At 50.2% G+C, this 22,937-nt stretch overlaps 1 protein-coding gene across 1 annotated transcript in view; it reads right to left on the bottom strand.

Moving 5' to 3' along the window:
• The window catches only part of SPNS3 (SPNS lysolipid transporter 3, sphingosine-1-phosphate (putative)), a 54,823-nt gene that overhangs the window by 12,661 nt on the left and 19,225 nt on the right, over nucleotides 1-22,937 (bottom strand). Inside the window, exon 8 of the mRNA XM_019013495.4 lies at nucleotides 22,518-22,707. Coding sequence (XP_018869040.2) covers nucleotides 22,518-22,707 — 190 coding nt within the window. The remainder of the gene's footprint in view (nucleotides 1-22,517; nucleotides 22,708-22,937) is intronic.

The raw sequence follows: 22,937 nt of genomic DNA, 5'->3' as shown, positions 1-22,937 counted from the left end.
AGGAACAGCACCTGGTCCGCATCACCCAGGCCAGACGCTGGGGTTGGGGGGTCCCTACATGCCTTCCTCACCCTCACTCCCCTCATCACTGATTTCTGTCCGTTCTGCATCCGCACGTTCCTCGAATTTGCGTCTTCCTCCTGTCCATGGCTGCTGGCCAGTGCACTCCAGGCCTCCCCGGCCATCTCCTCCCCGGTTTCCCAGGCCCCACCATCCCTCCAGACACCAGCCCTGGAGGGGACTTCCGAAACAGAAATCTGACTCTGCCCCTGTCTCCTCAGAGTCTGTGTGGCCTCCCTGCACCCTGACTTAGATCCCTCTGGGAGATAGGGCCTGGGAACACTGCCTGGAGCCTGAGAAACATGGAGCCCCTCAGCCCCTGGCCTCTGCCATTCCAGACCAAGAGAATTTCCCCCTCGAGCTAGGAAAGTGATGATAAATGTCCCTGGCTTTAGTCATCCCCGGCCACAGAGACCCACACACAGAAGTATCCATGCTCACACTGTCACACATGCGGCCATGCAAACATGCCCAGACACACGCACAGCCGAGGCCTCTCACACGTGCACGCGAGACCAACACACAAGCACACTCACACACATGCACCCACACACGGACACCCACAACCTGAGACACACACGAAGAACTCACACGCCACAACTACGTACATATGCGGGGAGCCATTCAAAATATCAAAACGTGTGGCGAGGGCACCAGAAAGATGATGACTATAAACCCTGGCACAGGCTCGTTGGGGTGGACTTGCCGAATAACAGCCTGGCATGTACCCACGCATACCTGTGGTCTCATCATAAACATAGTAATTATGCACACACACACACACACACGTACACAAACATGCTTGTGTCTCACTCTTGTGCACATCCATGCACAAGAGTGGATGTGCGCACACGCACACCTCTCCTCTCGTCCACCTGCACGCACAGGTCAGCAGGAGGAGGAAGCAGGAGGAAAGGGTCAGCCCCTGTGGGGTGGCGGGGGCGGTGCCTTCGATCTTGGTTCAGCTCAGTCTTCCAACTGGGTGGTAACTGACTCTGAACTGCAAAGAATGGATTCTGGGCCCACCGAGAAGGGAGAAGGCCAATATCCCCTAGGGGCTCGCTGTCCCTGGGGCAGAGCTGAGACCCAAGCCTCCTCCCTCACGGACGAACTCTTTGCCTGAGCCAGTCAGGACACAGGCCCCAGGACACAGACCAGCCGCCAGCAAGCTGCTGCACCGTCTGGCACGCTTTGTCCCTGGGCTTGCCAACCTGTAATTGCAAGGACTGGCATTGGGGCACAAGGGCACCGCCTGGTTTCCACGGGCCGGCAGCAGCCCAACAAGCCAGTGGGCAGGCAGGTGGGGACTGAGGCACTGAAGGGAGCAAAACCTTTGCGTCCTCCCAGAGAATTCGGCTGAGATTGTGAGCTCTTCTGGTGGGCCGTGCTGCCAGCCAAAAGACACCTGTTAGATCTTGGCAAAGAGGTGGGGCCCTCAGAGGAAGGACGAGTGGGCCTGTCTCAGCCCCTCTCAGACAGCCCCTGGTGGGGCCTGGTTTGTCCAGCCCAGAAAGCCAGGTAGAAAGGGCTTATCCAAGAGGCTCTCTAAGGGCCAAGTCTGGGAAGTGGTAGGAACGCTTCCCAGAGTTGGGAAGCTCACATAGCCCAGGTTTCCGCACCACTCCAGGGACCACACAGCAGATCCCACAGCCATCCCCTGCATCCTGGGCTGACCCTTGATGACAGCTATGGTGGACCATGTCCTGGCTGATCTCTGCCAACCATGCTGCAAGCTCCCCTGTGGACACCAGATGGGCAGTTATCAGGCCTCCATCCCAGGTCCTCACTCAGGAGTCTTCAAGACTGGGAAGGGGCTGGGCACAGTGGCTCCCACCTGTAATCCCAGCACTTTGGGAAGCCGAGGCAGGTAGATCACTTGAGGCCAGGAGTTCGAGACCAGCCTGGCCAACATGGTAAAACCCCTTCTCTACTAAAAATACAAAAATTAGCCAGGTGTGGCCGTGGGTGCCTGTAATCCCAGCTACTCGGGTGGCTAAAACACAAGAATCATTTGTGCCCGGGAGGTGGAGGTTGACAGATCGCACCTGCACTCTGGCCTGGGCAAAAGAGTGAGACTCTCTCTCTTTAAAAAAAAAAAAAAAAAAAACCGGGAAGGGCAGTGTCCTCTCCCGGATCTAAAGGCCTCAGTGACAGCCATGCTGGCTCTGCTCTGTGCAGTGGTGGCCACATCTCTCCTTGGGCAAGGAGGGAACTCAGAGCTATGATGAAGTTTGGGCAAGGAGCAGCCTTCAAGATCACCTGGGTCAACTCCTGTGCAAAGATGGAGGATTGAAAGTTGTGTCATAGACTTGAGTTCCCACACAGAAGCAAAAAACAGTAAGCCAGAAAAAAGTGATTTTTTACCAAAGAAAAGAAGAAAACCTAGTGAAATAAACATTCAATACTGGCAGCCAGGCGCAGTGGCTCACACCTATAATCCCAACACTTTGGGAGGCTGAGGCAGGAGGATTGCTTGAGCCCAGGAGTTCAAGACCAGCCTGGACAACATAGTGAGCCTCTATCTCTACAGATAATTTTAAAATTAGCCAGGCATGGTGGCATGCACCTGTGATCCCAGCTATTCCAGAGGCTGAAGGGGGAGGATCCCCTAAGCCTGGGAGGTTGAGGCTGCAGTGAGCCATGATCACACCACTGCCCTGCACTCCAGCCTGGGTGACAGCAAAATCCTCAAAAAAAAAAAAAAAAAAAAAAAAAAGGCTGCCAAGCAAAAGAGCAGACAATTCTGTAGAAGAGAGTATTACCCTTCTCGGCTTCCCCTCCCCAAAGCCATTCACTAAAACCCCCATATCTGGAGAGAAATTAACAGTAGTAGTCCCTAACTGAGAGCCAGCAGGGAAAGCTGCTGGGGAGAGGAAAAACAGAGAAAGCCAACAATGGCTCCAATCACGGACTCCACTCAAGGCCTGAGGGCAACCCCCATCTCAGAAGGGAATGCATCCAGTAATTAAGTAGAATGAACCATGCTGTAGAGCATTTACCTGAATCCCAGAAGACAGAGCAGAGCCCAGGTGTTTTCACAGACTCCTCATTTGCCTGAGCCCTGCATTTCCCTCCGGCAACAGAAAAGTCTGCGGAGCCTAAGCTCAACTCAAACTGCATCCCCTTTGGACAACGGAATGGTCACAGAGAAGGCAGGGAGAGTCAAAGACAAAGGGTCATCCACCTTACATCAAAGCAAATTCAGTTTCTGAGCAGAGCTGCCTACACCCAGCTCAGAGGAAAGTATTCTGCATGTAAACTATGGATACATATTGTAGAAAAGGAAAGAAGGAAGGAAGGGAGGGAGACAAGGAGAAAAAAATCCAACTTGGCCAGGCGCAGTGGCTCACGCCTGTAATCCCAACACTTTGGGAGGCCGAGACGGGTGGATCACTTGAGGTCAGGAGTTCGAGACCAGCCTGGCCAACATGGTAAAACCCCGTCTCTACTAAAAAATACAAAAATTGGCTGGCGTCGTGGAGCACGCCTGTAGTCCCAGCTACTCGGGAGGCTAAGGCAGGAGAATCGCTTGAACCCAGGAGGTGGAGGTTGCAGAGAGCTGAGATTGTGCCACTGCACTCCAGCTTGGGCGACAGAGTGAGACTCTGTCTCAAAAAAAAAAAAAAAAAAAAAAATCCAACCTAAAAGATAGGTGATAAGAGAAGGAGCAGAAGAAAATTCCTTATATTGGCTTCAAGCTATAAAACAATGCAATGAGAATATTAATTCAGACCGGGCACAGTGGTGCATGCCTGTAATCCCAGCACTTTGGGAGGCCGAGGAGGGTGGATCACTTGAGCCGAGGAGTTTGAGACCAGCCTGGGCAACATGGCGAAACCCTGTCTCTACAAAAAATACAAAAATTAGCTGGGTGTGGTGGTGCATGCCTGTGGTCTCAGCTACTTGGGAGGCTGAGGTGGGAGGATCACTTGAGCCCAGGAGGTCAAGGCTGCAGACAGCCATGATTGCACCACTGCACTCCAGCCTGAGTGACAGAGTAAGACCCTGTCTCAAAATAAATAAATAAATATCAAAGAAAAGACAATCTCACGCATAAATGAACCAAAAGAAAATAAACTCTCTAGCCTTTTGGGGGACAGGGTGTAGATAAAAACTCCTTAATCATCAAATCTACCCAGTTAGGAGTTGAAGCAAAATAAAAACTCAGGAATAAAGAATCTGTGTAAACAGACTGATAACATTGAATCTACTTAAATATGAAACTGTTGTCAAGCCACTACAAGGATGATGCTTAAAGAGCAGACTGTGGCCAGGCACAGTGGCTCACACCTGTAATCCCAGCACTTTGGGAGGCCGAGGTGGGTGGATCACCTGAGGTTGGGGGTTCACAACCAGCCTGACCAACATAGAGAAACCCTATCTCTACTAAAAATACAAAATTAGCTGGGCGTGGTGTTGCATGCCTATGATCCCAGCTACTCAGAAGGCTGAGGCAGGAGAATTGTTTGAACCCGGGAGGCAGAGGTTGTGGTGAGCCGAGTTCGTGCCATTCCACTCCAGCCTGGGCAACAAGAGCGAAACTGTGTCTCAAAAACAAACAAACAAACAAACAAAAAGAACAGACTGTGAATGCTCTACATCTGGAAAAGTAAAGATATTAATATAACAAAAATCAGGAGGTTGGGGAGAGAAGGGAGAGAGGAGGTATGAGAAGGCTGGTGTCCTCTTTCATAGCTAGTATTCATCAATAAGTCCATGGTTTTACAACTAATTCAAACTGAATTCCTTTGATTTTACTTCAGTTTATTCAAGTGGATTCATATAAATTAAACATATTATATGATTCTATTTATATGAATTATCCAGAACAGACAAATCTATAAAGACATAAAGTAGATTTAGCAGCTGCCTAGGGCCAGGGCTGGGGAGCAGAGAGATAGATTGAAGGGAAATGGGGGTGACTGCTAATAGGCATGAAATTTCTTTTTGGGGTGAGCAAAATGTTCTAAAACTGATGTGGTGATGGTTGTACAACTCTGTGAATGTACTAAAAACCAGTGAATTATACACTTTATTGGGTGAGCTGTCCAATATATTAATTATTACTAATATTATTTTAAGACAGGGTCTTGCTCTGTTGCCCAGGCTGGAGTGCAGTGGTGTGATCTCGGCTCACTGCAACCTGTGCCTCCTGAGTTCAATCGATTCTCAGCCTCAGCCTCCCAAGTAGCTGGGATTACAGGCGCTCACCACCACACTTAGTTAATTTTTGTATTTTTTGTAGAGACAGGGTTTCACCATGTTGGCCAGGCTGGTCTCGAACTCCTGACTTCAAGTGATCCGTCTGCCTTGGCCTCCCAAAGTGCTGGGATTACAGGCGTGAGTCACTGTGCCTGGCCTGATATATGAATTGTATCTCAATAAATCTGTTTTTAAAAATTGCACTACCATATAACCCCAGTTTAATAAAACTATTTTTACCTAACCATAAGCCTGTGAATGTATAGAGAGACACATATACGGACTGATGGTTACCTAATTAAATAACAAATACAGAAGCAAAAAGGCCAAAATGTGAAGAATTATTTATTCTTGTAGATGAAAACGTGAATAACGGTTATTTTCTTCTCTGTACTTTTCTGCTTTTGTTTCTGTTTTTTTAGTGTCTCCCAAATAAAAATATAAAAGTCATTTGATACAACATGATACAGTGAATTGTTGGTCCCACCCTTGACCTCACCACGGTAGCACTGCGCATTCACAGCCTTGACTGACATGTGGAATGCGTCCAAGCTCGAGCTTCAGGTCTATGCTCATGCCCTTGGTGATCTCATTTGGTCTCATGGCTTTAAATAACCAGCCTGGACCTCTCTCCTGAACTCCAGACACATACATATCCAATTCCTTTTTTTTTTTTTTTTTTGAGATGGAGTCTCTCACTCTGTCACCCAGGCTGGCGTGCAGTGGCGCGATCCTGGCTCACTGCAACCTCCACCTCCCAGGTCCAAGTGATTCTCATGCCTCAGCTTCCTAAGGAGCTGGGACTGCAGGCGCCCACTGTCACCCTCGGCTAATTTCTATATTTTTAGTAGAGATGGGGTTTCACCATGTTTGCATTGGGCGCCCGGCCCAATTGCCTCTTAATATGTCCAGTTGAGGCCGGGCACAGTGGCTCACGCCTGTAATCCCAGCACTTTGGGAGGCCGAGGCAGGCGGATCACTCAAGCCTAGTAGTTCCAGAGCAGCCTGGGTAACATAGCGAAACCCCGTCTCTACAAAAAAATACAGAAATTAGCTGGGCACGGTGGCTCACACCTGTAGTCCCAGCTACTCAGAAGGCTGAGGTGGGAGGATCCACTTGAGCCCAGAAGGTCCAGGATGCGGTGAGCCGAGATCGCAGCAGTGCACTCCAGCCTGGGTGACAGAGCAAGAACCTGTCTTAGAAAACAGGTCCGAGGCCGGGCTCAGTGGTTCACGCCTGTAATCTCAGCACTTTGGGAGGCTGAGGTGGGCAGATCACCTGAGGTCAGGAGTTCGAAACCAGCCTGGGCAACATCGTGAAACCCCCATCTCTACCAAAAACACAAAATTAGCTGGGCCTGGTGGCGTGCCTCGTAATCCCAGCTACTTGGGAGGCTGAGGCAGGAGAATCACTTGAACCCAGGAGGCGGAGGTTGCAGTGAGCTGAGATCATGCCATTGCCCTCCAGCCTCGGTGACAAGAGCAAAACTCTGTCAAAAAAAAAAAAAAGGAAAGAGAGAGAGAGAGAGAGAAAGAAAGAAAAAGAGAGAGAGAGAGAGAGAGAAAGAAAAAAGAAAGGAAGAAAGAAATAAAGAAAAGAAAGAGAGAGAGAAAGAAAGAAAAGTGGTCCAGTTGAATGTCCTAAGAAGCACCTCAAATGTAACATGTCTAAAATGGAACTGCTAATCCCTCCCTCCAAAACAAAAACCCCTGCCCCTCCCTCAGTCTTCCCCCACCACCACCGCCCTCTGCCCCACAGTAAGTGGCAACTCCATATGCTTCTAGCTGCTCAGGGCAAAAACCTTGGAGCCGCCCTGGACTCCTTCCTTTCTTTCACACCCAGTCTGTCAGGAAACCCTGTTCATTCTACTTCCAAAATATACCCAGAATCTGACCACTTCTCCACACTTCCTCCATAGCTACCCTGGTCCAAGCCATCACTATCTCCTGCCTATATTACTACAAATCCTCTGGAGTGATTTCCCTGTTTCTGCCTTTGTCCTCTTTCTTTTTGTTTAATTTATTTTTTGTTTGTTTTTTTAATTTTTTCTATGTTGCCCAGGCTGGTCTCAAACTCCTGAGCTTAAGCTCAAGCGATTCTTCCACCTCAGCTGCCCAACGTGCTAGGATGACAGGTGTGTGCCTCCACGCCCAGCCTGTCCTCTTTCATTCTGTTCTCAACGTGGCAGCCAGAGAGAGCCTGTTAAACCACATGGTCCATAAGCTACAAAATGGCCCCAAATTAATCGGGCCTCTTGACATTCACACTTTGTATGAAGTCCCCTGCCATGGTAAACTTGGGCTGGCCTTATACCTTGCTTTGGCCAATAAAATCAGGTGGAAGTAGCCAGGCGCCGTCGCCCACACCTGTAATCCCAGCACTCTGGGAGGCCGAGGCAAGTGGACCACTTGAGGTCAGGAATTCGAGGCCACCCTGGCCAACCAACGTGGTGAAACCCCCTCTCTACTAAAAACACAAAAATTAGCCGGGCGTGGTGGCAGGTGCCTGTAATCCCAGCTACTCGGGAGGCTGAGGCAGGAGAATCACTTGAATTCAGGAGGCAGAGGTTGCAGTGAGCCGAGATCACATCACCGCACTCCAGCGTGGGCGACAGAGCGAGATTCTGTCATAAATAAATGAATTCATTAAATTAAATTAAATAAATCAGGTGGAAGTGATGCTTTTCAAGTTCCTGGCCTGGGGCTTAACAGACTTTGCAACTTCCACTTTTGCTATCTTAGAACATTGCCCTGAGATGGTCATATAAGGAAGCTGGTCTAGCCTAGGGGAGGGTGAGCGGCCACACGGAGAAGGATGAAGGGGACCCTGGGGACAGCCGGAGGTGAGTAAGGTCAGCGTGGACATTCCAGTGCAGTAATCATCCAGATGAAAGCAGCCACATGAGCGGACACAGGTAAACCAGCAGAGGAACCAGCCAGCCAGGCCACAGAATCAGAAATAATTGGGCATTGTTTTAAGCCACGAAGTTTTGGGGTGATTGTTTTTTGCAACAGTAGATTCCGGATACAACCCCTAAGTCAGATCCTCTCACCTCTGCGCTGGACAGTCTGGTGGCTTCCAATGTCAGTGACATGGGAAGCCAGAGTGAATCTATGTACAAGACCCTCCATAATCTGCACCCTCACTCCCCCATCACCGTGACCTCTGACTTCATCGCCTCTGCTGCTCCCTGGCTGACCCTGTTCCAGCCACATCTCCCCAACACACTAGCCATGCATTCTCCCTCAGGGCCTCCGCACAGGCTGCCCTCCGCATGGACTGCGCTTCCCCGCTCCACCCCACACCCACATGGCTCCTTCCCACACCTGCTTCTGGAGTGTCTCCATCTCAACAAGGCCTCCCCTGGCCCCATGCATTACCCCTGTCGCTCTCTTTGTCCACTTTCCCTGCTGTTGCTCTCCAGAGAACTCATCCCCATCTAACATACTATGGTGTTTGTTTGTTTATTTATTGAGAGGCAGTCTTGCTCTGTCACCAGGCTGGAGTGCAATGGCGCGATCTCGGCTCACTGCAACCTCCGCCTCCCATGTTCCAGCGATTCTCCTGCCTCAGCCTCCCGAGTAGCTGGGATTACAGGTGCCCACCACCACCATGCCCAGCTAATTTTTGTATGTTTAGTAGAGGCAGGGTTTCACCATGTTGGCCAGGCTGGTTTCGAACTCCTAACCTCAAGTGATCTGCCTGCCTCGGCCTCCCAAAATGCTGGGGTTACAGGTGTGAGCCACTGTGCCTGGCCTTTTTTTTTTTTTTTTTTTTTTGAGACAGAGTCTCGTTCTGTCACCCAGGCTAGAGTGCAAAGGCGCGATCTCAGCTCACTGCAACCTCTGCCTCCTGGGCTCAAGCGGTTCTCCTGCCTCAGCCTCCCAAATAGGTGGGATTACAGGCACGTGCCACCATGCCCGGCTAAGTTTTGTATTTTTAGTAGAGGCAGGGTTTCACTATGTTGGCCAGGCTGGTCTCAAACCCCTGACCTCATGATCTGCCTACCTCGGCCTTCCAAAGTGCTGGGATTACAGGCATGAGCTACCGTGCCTGGCCTATGGTGTTGATTTTCCATGTTTATTGTATTACACACACATACTTTTGCCTGCTTTGTTCATGCTGTACTCCAGTGCCTGGAACAGCGTCTGGGAAAGAGGAGGCGCTGGGGAAAGATTTCATACGTGAGTGGACATTGCTGCTTTTCCTGGTGGAGACCTGCGTCTCAGCCACCTGGCCATGGCCATAGGCTTGGCCCTTTGAGATCTCAAGCACACCTGCTCCCTCAGCCCATGAGGCCAAGCAGGGGTGTGAGGGTGAGTACTCGAGTCCGGGTTTCTCACCGTGAGACCAAAAGAGCAGCGTGGAACTAGAGACCCACCCTGGGGGGCTTCGCCACTGTGCACACAAAACACTTTCCCATGCAATGTCAGATGTCGGCAGGGCCCAGGGGACAGGAGAGAAGGAAACCCTGGGGCATGATGGGAGATTGCATTTTCCAAAGACAGTCACTGCAATATTTCCAGTTCCACAAGTTCTTTCAGATCACTGATACTCTCATCAAAAGATAGAGTCCATTTCTTTTTTTTCTGAAATGGAGTCTCACTCCCTCACCCAGGCTGGAGCACATTGGTGGCGATCCCACCTCCCTGTAACCTCCGCCTCCTGTGTTCAAGTGATTCTCCCCCATCAGCCTTCCAAGTAGCTGGGATTACAGGCACCTGCCATCATGCCAGGCTAATTTTTGTATTTTTGTAGCCTCGGGGTTTTGCCATGTTGGCTAAGCTGGCCTTGAACTCCTCATCTCAGGTAATCCTCCCGCCTCGGCCTCCCAAAGTGCTGGGATCACAAGCATGAGCCACTGCGCATGGCCTAGAGTCCATTTCTTTGCCCCACTAATATGAGCAGAAAGTTGTGCTCAGGTAAAAAAAAAAAAAAAAAAAATAGAATGCAGAGAATGCAAGTTACATTCATGGTAACTTTCAAGGGTAGGTCATAAAAGGCAGCACAGTTCTACCTGGCCCGCTATCTCAGAACATTAGTCCTTGTTTAACCCGGCCACCATGCTGTGAGGAAGCACAGACCACACGGAGAGGCCACAGACAGGTGTACCAGCCAATGCTAAGGTCTCAGTCAACAACTGAATCGACTGCCAGGCAGGCCCCACCCCTTTGATGATCCAGCCCCTCACCCTTATCCAGCCTAGCTAACACCAAGTGGAAAAGAGATGTCATCTCCTCTTGCTCTCAAGCCTGGCCCAAACTGCAAATTTGTGAGCAAAATAAATGTTCTTGTTGTTTTAAGCCATTAAGTTTTGTTACATATGCATAGTAATTAGAACAGGCTCAGCCGGGAGTGGTGGCTCACGCCTGTAATCCCAGCACTTTGGGAGGCTGAGGCGGGTGGATCACCTGAGGTCAGGAGTTGGAGACCAGCCTGGCCAACATGGTGAAACCCCATCTCTACTAAAAATACCAAAAATCAGCCAGGCATAGTGGTGGATGCGTGTAATCCCAGCTACTCAGGAGATTGAGACAGGAGAATCGCTTGAACCTGGGAGGCGGAGGTTGCAGTGAGCCGAGATTGCGCCACTGCACTCCAGCCTGCTCAACAAGAGCAAAACTCTGTCTCAAAAAATAAAAAAATAAAAAAGAACAGGCTCAAAAGTTTGCTTATCTCTTTAATGAAGCCGAGAGGTAAAGAGTAGCACTCCCATTTTCTTGCTAAGAAAATCGAGGCTCAGCAAGGTCAAGATCTTGCCCTAGGTCACACAAGTCACACAACTGGTAAGGAAAGAAGGAATGATGGCCAGGTCTTTCAGACAGCTCACGGCATGCTCCCTCCCATGTCCCACTCCTGCCCCTCCACCTTGACCACAAAGCCCACCTAAGGGGGGATAGCCGACGTTCAGCCACATCCTCCAGCCATCAGGTCAGTGACAGTGGAGGCCCTGCTTTGGCTGCAGTCCCTCCTCTGAGCACAAACCTATTCTCTTCTGAAGGGCAGCAGCTCTGGGAAGAAGGCCAAGGAAGGTGGTATAAGCCAAGACCTGCTGTGTGCGTGTCTGGACCCTAATTAACAGCCGAGAAGTCCACTTCCCTTGCCAAGAGGACTGGAAAGATGGAAGAGATGGAACCCTCTGTTTCTGTACGTGGCCACAGGGCATGGGCTCCCCCAGGGAAGGCCCCAGACCAGACTTTATATTCTCAGAAAAGCTCATTTCCATGAAACAAGCAGCATGATTTGGCCCCTACTTCAGGAAATCTGGGAACAGACACACAGTGCCACCAAAAATCATCCTGCCCACACAATGCAGTTACGGGCACAAAAGTAGCAGGAGAAAAGCTATACTTAGCTGCTGGCCCACATGTGCACACAGGCACGTCCCACGCAGTTATCTGCATGTCCTGAGTTGGGTGTGCATGCTCGTGCACAGATAAGTGTACAAAACAGCACACATCGACACACTCACACACACCATGCACACACATACAAATTAAAATAGATATATTTGTACATACAATATACATTTAGCATGTTCATGCTAAATGTATATTGTATGTACAAGTATATTCTTTTTTTTTTTTTTTCGAGATGGAGTCTCACTCTGTTGCCCCGGCTGGAGTGCAGTGGCACGATTTCGGCTCACTGCAACCTCCACCTCCCGGGTTCAAGCGACTCTCCTACTTCAGCCTCCAAAGTAGCTGGGATTAAAGGCGCATGCCGCCACGCCCAGCTAAATTTTTAATATATTTTTAGTGGGGACAGGGGCGTGGGAGAGAGCATGTTGGCCAGGCTGGTCTCGAACTCATGACCTCAAGTGATTCACCCACCTTGACCTCCCAAAGTGCTGGGATTACAGGCATGAGTCATCATGCCTGGCTAGTATATTCAGGTTTGGTTTTTTGTTTGTTTGTTTGTTTGTTTGAGACAGAGTCTTGCTTTGTTGCCCAGGCTAGAGTGCAGTGGCGCAATCTCAGCTCACTGCAACCTCCACCTCCTGAGCTCAAGTGATTCTCCTGCCTCAGCCTCCTGAGTAGCTGGGATTACAGGCGCCACCACCATGCCTGGCTAATTTCTGTATTTCCAATAGAGACGGGGTTTCACCATGTTGGCCAGGCTGGTCTTGAACTCCTGACCTCAAGTGATCCACCCACCTTGGCCTCCCAAAGTGTTGGGATTACAGGCGTGAGCCACTGCACCTGGCCAGTATATTCATTTTAATGTCTACACACAAGAATGAACATATACACACTCAGATTAGATGCATGCACACACCAGCACACATGTCCACCCAAGAAGAGTTTGGAGCCTGTCTCCCCAGGACTTACTCCTTCCACAGCAGAAATCATGCAGGAAGGACTTTGGTTCCTGCCATCTGAGAAGTGAAGGGATGGATGGATGGATGGATGGATGGATGGATGGATGGATGGATGGATGGATTCGTGGGTGGGTGGGTGGGTGGGTGCGTGGTTGAATGGATGGATGGATAGATTGGTGGATGGATGGATGGATGGATGGATGGATGGATGGATGGATGGATAGATTGGTGGATGGATGGATTGGTGGATGGATGGATGGATGGATAGATTGGTGGATGGATGGATGGATGGATGGATGGATGGATTGGTAGATGGATGGATTGGTGGATGGATGGATGGATGGATAGATTGGTGGATGGATGGATAGATGGATGGATGGATGGATGGATGGATGGATGGATTGGTGGATGGATGGATGGATGGATGGATAGATTGGTGGATGGATGGATGGATGGATGGATGGATGGATGGATGGATGGATGGATTGGTGGGTGGGTGGGTGGATGGATTGGTGGATGGATGGATGGATGGATGGATGGATGGATGGATGGATGGATGGATTGGTGGGTGGGTGGGTGGATGGATTGGTGGATGGATGGATGGATGGATGGATAGATTGGTGGATGGATGGATGGATGGATGGATAGATTGGTGGATGTATGGGTGGGTGGGTGGATGGATGGATGGATGGATGGGTGGATGGATGGATGGATGGATGGATGGATGGATGGATGGATGGATGGATTGGTGGATGGGTGGATGGATGGATAGATTGGTGGATGGATGGATGGATGGATTGGTGGATGGATGGATGGATGGATGGATGGATGGATGGATGGATGGATGGATTGGTGGATGGATGGATGGATGGATGGATGGATGGATGGATGGATGGATTGGTGGATGGATGGATGGATGGATGGATGGATGGATGGATGGATTGGTGGATGGATGGATGGATGGATGGATGGATGGATGGATGGATGGATGGATGGATGGATGGATTCGTGGATGGGTGGATGGATGGATAGATGGATGGATGGATGGATGGATGGATGGATGGATGGATGGATGGATGGATTGGTGAATGGGTGGATGGATGAGTAGAAGAAAGTAAGGTGACATCATATTTTGAAGCCCAACAGAAGCCAATTCCTCAGCACCCTCTGGACACCCATCCTAATGCTGACTCCTTTTGCTCCCCAAAAATGTTCTCACCCTTTGAAGTTTTAGGGATGATTCCATATCCCCTGGACTTCCGACTCCTGTATCCAACTGTCTACTAACACCTCCACTTGGATATCAACCTCCCCCGACAAACTCAGAATGTATAAAACCAAGCTGTTGACCTTCCCCAAAACACTTGCTGCTCCTGCTCACTTTCCTGCCTCAATTAATGGGCCCTCCCCGGTTCCAGCTGCTCATGCCAATACCTGGAACTCACCTCTGACTCTTCTTTCATACCCCTCCTGGAATTCATGAGGAAATTCTGATAGCTCTACCTTCAAAATACATACGTAATCCAACTGCCTCTCACAATCCCCATTGTTGCCACTCTGGTTCAAACTGCATCATCTCACCTGCATTCTAACAACAGCCTCCTCACTCCTCTCTGCTTCTGCCCTTGCCCCCAGGTCTATTCTCAACAGAGTAGCCAGAGTGATTCTACTCAGAACAAGCCAGCCAGATGGGATGGCTCACTCCTATAATCCTAATGCCTGGGGAGGCTGAGGCAGGAGGATTGCTTGAAGCCAGGAGCTCAAGCGTGGGAAACAAAGCAAGACCCTGTCTCAAAAAAAAAAAAAAAAAAAAAAAAAAGAAAAGAAAAGAAAGCAAATAATAGAAAAAAATTGAGAAAAATTGATGAAACCAAAAGTTGGTTCTTTGAAAAAATCAGCAAGATAGACAAACCACAAACCTTTAGATAAACTGACCGAGAAAAAAAGACTCAAATTACTAAAATTAGGAATCAAAGGGGGGACATTACTGCTCACCTTACAGAAATGAAAAGAATTAGAAGGAACTGTTATATAATATAAACTATTGTGTGCCAACAAATTAGATTAACCTAGAATAAATGTACAAATTCCTGAAAAGATACAAACTACTGAAACAACTCAAGAAGAAATAGAAAATTTGAATTGACCTATAACAAGTAAATATTGAGTTAGCAATCAAAAAACTTTCCACAAACAGAAGCCCAGAACCAGATGGCTTCGCTGGTGACTTCTTCCAAATGTTTAAAGATAAATTAACAAATTCTTCATGAAGTCTTCCAAAAAACAGAAGAGGAAGGAACACTTGCCAACTCATTACAAGGCCACTACCCTGATACCAAAACCAGATGAAGACACCACAAGAAAACTGCAGACCAATATCTCTTATGAATGTACGTGCAAAAATCCTCAACAAAATACTACAAACTCAAATCCAGCAATTCAGCCAGGCACGGTGGCTCACACCTGTAATCCCAGCACTTTCGGAGGCCGAGGCAGGTGTATCACAAGGTCAGGAGATCGAGACAATCCTGGCTAACACGGTGAAACCCCGTCTCTACTAAAAAAAAAAAAAAATACAAAAAATTAGCCAGGCGTGGTAGCGGGTGCCTGTAGTCCCAGCTACTCGGGAGGCTGAGGCAGGAGAATGGTGTGAACCCGGGAGGCAGAGCTTGCAGTGAGCCGAGATCACGCCACTGCACTCCAGCCTGGGCCACAGAGCGAGACTCTGTCTCAAAAAAAAAAAAAAATCCAGCAATACATAAAAATGATTACCCACCATGACCATGGCAAACATATCCCAGGAATGCAAGGTTGGTTAAACATATAAATATCAGTCAATGTAATAAACTGTAGACATTGAATAAAGGACAAAACTACATGATCATTTCAATAGATGTGGAAGACAAAAGCCAGATGTCCCACTTCTTAGAACAAAACTCCATCTCACCCAATGCCCACAACATCCTACATGATCTGGCACCCATCATCTCTCTGTCCTCACGTCCCTCTCCCACTTCTCTCTCTGCACTAATCACAGTAGCCGCCTTGTTGTTATTCAAACCCATCAGGTACACTCCTGACTCAGGGCCTTCACAGTTGCTGTTCCCTCTACCTGGAACACTGTTCCCCCGAATATCCACATAATTCACTACTTCACCCCCTACAGGTCTTTATTCAACAACTGCCTTCTCAGTGAGGTCTCTCTGGCCACCCTACAAAAAATTGCTACCCTCTCCTCCCAATACTCACACTCTCCCTATTTCCTTCCCAACAATACTTCTCTCCTAAGCCTTTATTATTATCTGAAATACTCTGAATTTTACAATAAAATTCACAATACTTTTATATCTTGCTTGTTATCTATCTCCCCCAACTAGAATGTAAATTCTCTCAGGACAGAGACATTTTTATCTGTTTTATTCACTGCTATATCTACGGTATTGGTTTATTTATTTATTTATTTATTTAGAGATGGAGTCTCGCTCTGTCGCCCAGGCTGGAGTGCAATGGCGCAATCTCAGCTCACTGCAACCTCCACCTTCTGGGTTCAAGCGATTCTCCTGCCTCAGCCTCCCCAGTAGCTGAGACCACAGGCACGTACCACCATGCCCAGCTAATTTTTTGTATTTTTAGTAGAGACAGGGTTTTGCTGTGTTGCCCAGGCTGGTCTTGAACTCCTGACCTCAGGTGATCCACCTGCCTCGGCCTCCCAAATTGCTGGGATTACAGGTATGAACCACCGCACCCAGCTGCCTGTATCTACAGCATTTAAACTAGTATGCCACTTAATTGACAATCGATAAATATTGGTTGAATAAACAAATGAATACAAACAGTTTGTCACTCGACTCTTCACTCAGCCAGCAGTGACTTACCTCACCCACCCGTCCACATGCCTAACACTGTGCTTCAAGCTGGAGTGCAGAGAAGGATTAGAACCAGACCTGGACCCTGCTAAACTCACAGACAGGGCTGGGAGAGGAGTCAGAATGTACGTAACTGAGACCCCAGGAAGACAACACTGGGCGTACTAAGGGAGAGAGGGTCAGGCCCAGCAACCAGGGAGGAATCCATAGAGAGACGGTGGTAAGCTGGCCCTTGAAGGCCTAGAACGCTCTGGACACATGGAGAAGGGAGTGAGGATGGGGAAAGAGAGGGAGAGGGGAGGCATGACTAGGGAATCAAGAGGGGGCCTACGTGGCAGGACTTCAGTGGAGGAATAAGGCTCCTAAGGTTATTGGAGAAGTTCATGAGGGGCTTTAAATGCCAGGATAAGGGGCTGGGCCTAGTTCCACAGGCACCAGGGAGCCATGCGAGGCTTTTGAGCAGGGAAGGGCGGTGGTGTCAGAAAGCTCACTCTGTCAGCCAGGCACAGTGACACATGCCTGAATTCCAGCTACTCGGGAGGCAGCATGGGCAGGATCACTTGAGGCCAGGAGTTCAAGACCAGCCTGGGCAACACAGGGAGACCCTGTCTGGAAGGAAGGAAGGAAGGGAAGGAAAAGAGAAAGAAAAGAAAGAAAGAAGGAAGGAAAGAAAGAAAGAAAGAAAGAAAGAAAGAAAGAAAGAAAGAAAGAAAGAAAGAAAGAAAAAGAAAGAAAGAAAGGAGGGAACGAAGAAAAGAAGGAAAGGAAGGAAGGGAGGAAGGAAGGAAGGAAGGCGGGTGGGAGGGAGGGAGGGAAGAAAGAAAGAAAGAGAAAGAAAGAAAGAAGAAAAGAAAGAAAATGGAAAGAAAGAAAGAAGAAAAGAGAGAAAATGGAAAGAAAGAAAGAAGAAAGAAAGGGAGGGAGGGAGAGAGAGAGGGAGAGGAAGGGAGAGAGGGAGGGAGGGAAAGAAAAGAAAAGAAAGAAAAAGCAAGCAAGCTAGCTAGCTCACTCTGGCAGTGTGTGAAGAACAGAAGAACAGACTGTAGTGGGTGAGCAGGAAGACACGGAGACCAGGAAGGTGGCTTCTAGAACAGTTCTGGAGAAAGACAGCAAGGCATGAGCCAGGGAAGAGCAGAGAGGATGGAGAGGAGGGTAGGCCTGGGAGAGGTCAAGGGCTTTGTGACTGACAGTTGTTGGGAAGGAAGAACTGGAGCCTGAATCTCAGGTCAGAACATCCGAGCATTCTACGGAGGCACAGACAGAGCCAAGGGGTGGGGGCGGGATGGCAGCACCTCTGGAGGGTTAGAGTTCTGGCCGCAGAGGCTCAGCATCGGTGGGTACCATGCCAGACCCAGCAGCTTCCCAGCGCCAGAGGAGGGATGCACTCTGGCCCTGCCCGCCTTTCTGCCCCTCAGCCCCAACCCCCAGGGCAGGCCTAAAGAAGAGTTTCTCCAGCTGGCTTTGGCTGCCAAGACGCAGTGTCATTTCTGGATGAGCCAACCAGCTCTAGAGATGCGCCAGGCTGCAGGGTGCAGGGGGTGAGGGGGGGGCAGCTGTGTCCCCAAAACACAGCCAAGGAGCACCTCCCAGAACCAACCAAGACAGTGGCAGAAGCAGGGCTGGCAGGGGGCCCCCAGCCCCAGCTGGCTGGTACAGGGACAGCTTTGATGGGGCCTCCATCTGCCTGGGCCCCAGCCTTCCTGCGAGGTCAGGCCCCACCAGCCCCCATCAGCTCCCACCAGCCAGAAGTGATGGTCCCCTCCCTCGGTCAATAAGCATTAAGGGATTTACTAGTGCCTGGGGTGTGCCCCGCTCTGTTTCTGGATCAGTGCACTATGAAGGACACAGACTTTGGAGGCGTCACGGCCAAGTTCGAGGTTGGTTGTTTGTTTGTTTGTTTTGAGACAGGGTCCTACTCTGTCACCCAGGCTGGAGTGCAGTGGCATGATCAGAGCTCACTGCAGCCTCTATCACTCGGGCTCAAACAATTCTCCAGCCTCAGCCTCCCCAGTAGCTGGGACTACAGGCATGTGCCACCATGTCCAACTAATTTTTTAATTTTCTGTAGAGACAGGGTCTTGCTACATTGTCCAGGCTGGTCTCTAACTCCTGAGCTCAAGTGATCCTCTCACTTTGGCCTCCCAAAATACTGGGATTCCAGACGTCAGCCACTGCACCCAGCCAGGTGTTGGAGTTTTGTCTGTCCCACTATTTACCTGATTCTATCTGCGGGCTTCAGCTTTCCAACCTGTCAAATGGCATAAGAAAAAACCTTCCAGGCTGGGCGTGGTGGATCATGCCTGTAATCCCAGCACCTTGGGAGGCCGAGGTAGGCAGATCACTTGAAGTCAGGAGTTTGAGACCAGCCTGGTCAAAATGGTGAAACACCATCTCTACTAAAAATACAAAAATTAGCTGGTTGTGGTGGCATGGGCCTGTAATCCCAGCTACTCAGGAGGCTGAGACAGGAGAATCACTTGAACCTGGGAGGCAGAGGTTGCAGTGAGCTGAGATCGCTCCACTGCATTCCAGCCTGGGCGACAGAGTGAGACCCTGTCTCAAAAAAAAAAAAAAAAAACACAAAAACAAAAACAAAAAAACACAACAATTAGTGGCATGCCCCTATAATCCCAGCTGCTGGGGAGGCTGAGGCAGGAGAATTGCTTGAACCTGAGAGGTAGAGGTTGCAGTGAGTCTAGATCGTGCCACTGTACTCCAGCCTGGGCAACAGAGAGAGACTCCGTCTCAAAAAAATAAAATAAAATAAAATATGAAAAGAAAAAACCTTCCCCACAAAAGTGTCAGTCGTGAGGACTAAATAAGAGCACGTGCAGAAGAGAATGACAAGACTTTCTAGTCTTCAGGAATTTCTGCAGAGACCCAAGGCTGATAACAAGGGATGAGCAGCGCCCACATCTCAAGAGAGGTGCCAGCACACCTTCAGGACTCGGCGAGAGAACAGAGCGATCCCACTTGGCCCCCCACTGCTTGCATGGAAGTCATGCTCAGGGGAGGATTTACTGAAAGAGTTCTGCTCTTGACCAGGCGCGGTGGCTCACGCCTGTAACCCCAGCACTTTGGGAGGCTGAGATGGGCGGATCACTTGAGGACAGGGGTTCGAGACCAGGCTGGGCAACATGGCAAAACCCCATTTCTACTAAAAATACAAAAATTAGCCGGGTGTGGTGGTGCACGCCTGTAGTCCCAGTTGTTCAGGAGGCTGAGGCAAGAGGATTGCTGGAGCCCAGGAGTTCAAGACCAGCCTGAGCAACATAGTGAGAGCCCCCATCTCTAAAAAAGTTAATAAATAAAGAAAAAAGACTTCTACTCTTAAGCTGAGTGAGGGGCTTCAGGTGACACTCACCCCCCCACAGAGGGCAGTGCTTGCCAGGAAGGAAGCTGGCCTTTTCTCCCTGGCTGGACGCTAGCTAAATGCTGAGCCTCCTATACCAGGACAGCCTGAGGGGCGTGCACAGAAGACGTCTTTAGGACACTCAGACGCATGTCATCTGGCATTCGGGGAGAATGGACCCTGGGCCCTGACTCCCCCAAGGGAAGTCTGTGGGTGGGGATGCCAGATGGAGTAGTCTGCAGTGTCGTGGGAGGGGAGAGGGCGGCAGTGGGGGAGGCCTCCCTTCCCGACATCCTACAGGGCTCAGATGGACACTGCGGAGGGAGACATGGTGCTCATGAGAGGGGGCGCCTTGCAGGGTTGCCTACCTGGGCAAGACAGCCCGGCTGGAAAGGCAACCCTTGCATCAAGGAATTGGGCAAAGCAAAAACCAGGGCCAGAGACCCCAAAACGCCCACAAAGTGCCCCCCACACCCCGCCTCTGGGCATCTGCCACATGTGGGGCACTGACAGTCAGCAGAAACAGCTCCGGACACGGGCAATACTTGGCCTGTTCTCAGTCATCCTTCCTTGCCTGCTCATCTCTGGAGAGGACAGAATCGCAAGGGGAGGGGAGATGTCAGGGATGTGGGGTAGAAGATGGAACAAGGAGAACAAAACCGGACTATAGCCCTGCCTCTTCCCAAGGCAGTTTTCTGGTCCTGATAGAAGCTTTGTTTGGGGCTGGGCATGGTGGCTCACACCTGTAATCCCAGCACTTTGGGAGGCCGAGACAGGCGGATCGCCTGAGGCCAGGAGTTTGAGACCAGCCTGGCCAATGTGGCGAAACCCCATCTCTATTAAAAATACAAAAATTAGCCGGGCGTGGTGGCTCACACATGTAATCCCAGCTACTTGGGAGGCTAAGGCAGGAGAATCGCTTGAACCCAGGAGACGGAGGTTACAGTGAGCTGAGATCATGCCACTGCACTCCAGCCTGGGTGACAGGGTGAGACTCAGTCTCAAAAAAAAAAGGCCGGGTGCAGTGGCTCACGACTGTAATCTCAGCACTTTGGGAGGCTGAGGTGGGTGGATCACGAGGTCAGGAGTTCAAGACCAGCCTGGCCAACATAGTGAAACCCCATCTCTACTAAAAATACACAAAAAAATTAGCCGGGCTTGGTGGTAGGGGCCTGTAATCCCAGCTACTTGGGAGGCTGAGTCAGGAGAATCACTTGAACCCAGGAGGTGGAGGTTGGTTGCAGTGAGCCAAGATCGTGCCACTGCACTCCAGCCTGGGCGACAGAGCAAGACTCTGTCTCAAAAAAAAAAAAAGCTTTATTTGGAAGCAGGGCTAAAGTTGTTTTGATTTCAGTGGGACCAGACTGTTTAGTTCATGTGTGTGACTAGAGAAGCAATGCGCTCTGGCCATGGGTGGGAGATGCAGCCAAACTAGTGTGAGGACAATCAAGTTGTGGCTGGTTTACTTTTCCAAAGTCCAGTCTGCTCAGTAAACCTGGTTAACATGTGCAAGTGCATCTGTGTCTGCAGCCACAGGGCCCAGGGCCATGGAGCTGGGAAAGGAGGAGAGGTCTAGCCCCTCTGCTTGTGGCTGGGCTGGCGTCATCTTCCCAGAAGCAGTCGCCCTTTCCCATGTTGGGGGACAGGCAGGGCTGGGGCTTTGGGGAGCCAGGAACACGGCTGCACACAGGGACCCTCTGGCTCTGGTCCCGCCCTTTGGGCTCCCTGTCTGTGGACAGGCCCCATAAACCTTGGTGCCTCATGGGACCCAAACAGGTGCTGAGCCCAAGTGGGAACATGAATTCTGGTGTGAGGATAGAGTGGTAGGGGAAGGCTTTTGGAGGAAGCAGACTTTGAGTTGAGTCTTGCAGAAGGAGGATTTCAGGATGCACAAAAGAGGAACTGGTGCTCTTGGTGGAAGAAATGGACGCGTGCAAAGTCTGGGAAGTGTGTGTGCCCACACGGATGGCACAGCCAGAGTGTGAGGCCCATGAAGGGGTGTGATGGGATGTGGATTTGGAACACTTGATATTACCATGATTATTGCCCTTAAAGCAGCGTCCACATTGGCCATAACCAATCTGGGCCTTGCTTCCCTCCTCTGTAACCTGGGGAGAATTGCTCTATTTCTTCTTGGGCCCACAATATGCCCTGGCAATAAATGAGTCCTATTTTCTCAAATTAACACATTAACCCAGTGCTCAGAGGACAACTTTTACAGTCAGAAAAGCTCAGGCTCAAATCCCAGTTCTGCCCCTTCTTCACCGTGGAACTCCTGGTAAGCTTCTCTGTTTTTTTCCCCCAAGATGGAGTCTTGCTCCATTGCCCAGGCTGGAGTGCAGTGGCGCAATCTCAGCTCACTGCAACCTCCACCTCCCGGGTTCAAGCGATTCTCCTGCCTCAGCGTCCCAAGCAGCTGGGATTATAGGTGCCTGCCACCATGCCCAGCTAATTTTTTGTATTTTTAGTAGAGACAGAGTTTCACCATATTGGCCAGGCCGGCCTTGACCTCCCAAAGTGCTAGGATTACAGACATGAGCCACCGCATCCAGCCAAGCTTCTCTTTACTGATCTATAAAATGGGGATAACAAGCTCTACTCAGAAGGAGTGATGAACATAATTGTACATAAAGGCTGGGCACAGCATGAGCCTGTGGAAACAGGAGTTCCTCGCCCCGCGACCCTGTCCCCACCTCCATAGAGGCTCTCACTTACATAGGAGGCCAGCAGGGTGGTCGGGGCCAGGACGAGAGCCAGGTAGAGGCAGGGGGCTGTGGCAAGCAGGCTGGAGGCACAGATGAGGGGCTCAGCTCCTGGAATGACTTTCTTGTACCTCCTCGCAGCTTCTGCCCCCAAGATGACCCCAATGACGCCGGTCATGATGGTCAGTGCCCCAAAAATCAGGCTGATGGGGAAGAGCACAGAAGGGTTGGTCAGCTGGGTGAGCTTAGCATAGGGACTCTTATCCTGCTCCCAGCCCCAGGTCTAGCCCCTCGGCTCAAGTGCATGATCTGGTGTCTACAGGGAATATGGCTGTGGGCCCCTGACCTGACCCAGACCTTACCCACCCTCCTCACTGATACTCCCAGGGACCAATGTCCCACTGCTCTCCCCCACCCCCTTTCCTGCCTCATC

Source organism: Gorilla gorilla, chromosome 19 (genome assembly GCF_029281585.2).
Source record: "Gorilla gorilla gorilla isolate KB3781 chromosome 19, NHGRI_mGorGor1-v2.1_pri, whole genome shotgun sequence".
Lineage (NCBI taxonomy): Eukaryota > Metazoa > Chordata > Mammalia > Primates > Hominidae > Gorilla > Gorilla gorilla.
Note: the sequence above shows the minus strand (reverse complement) of the source record. Positions and strands in the feature narration are given on the sequence as shown.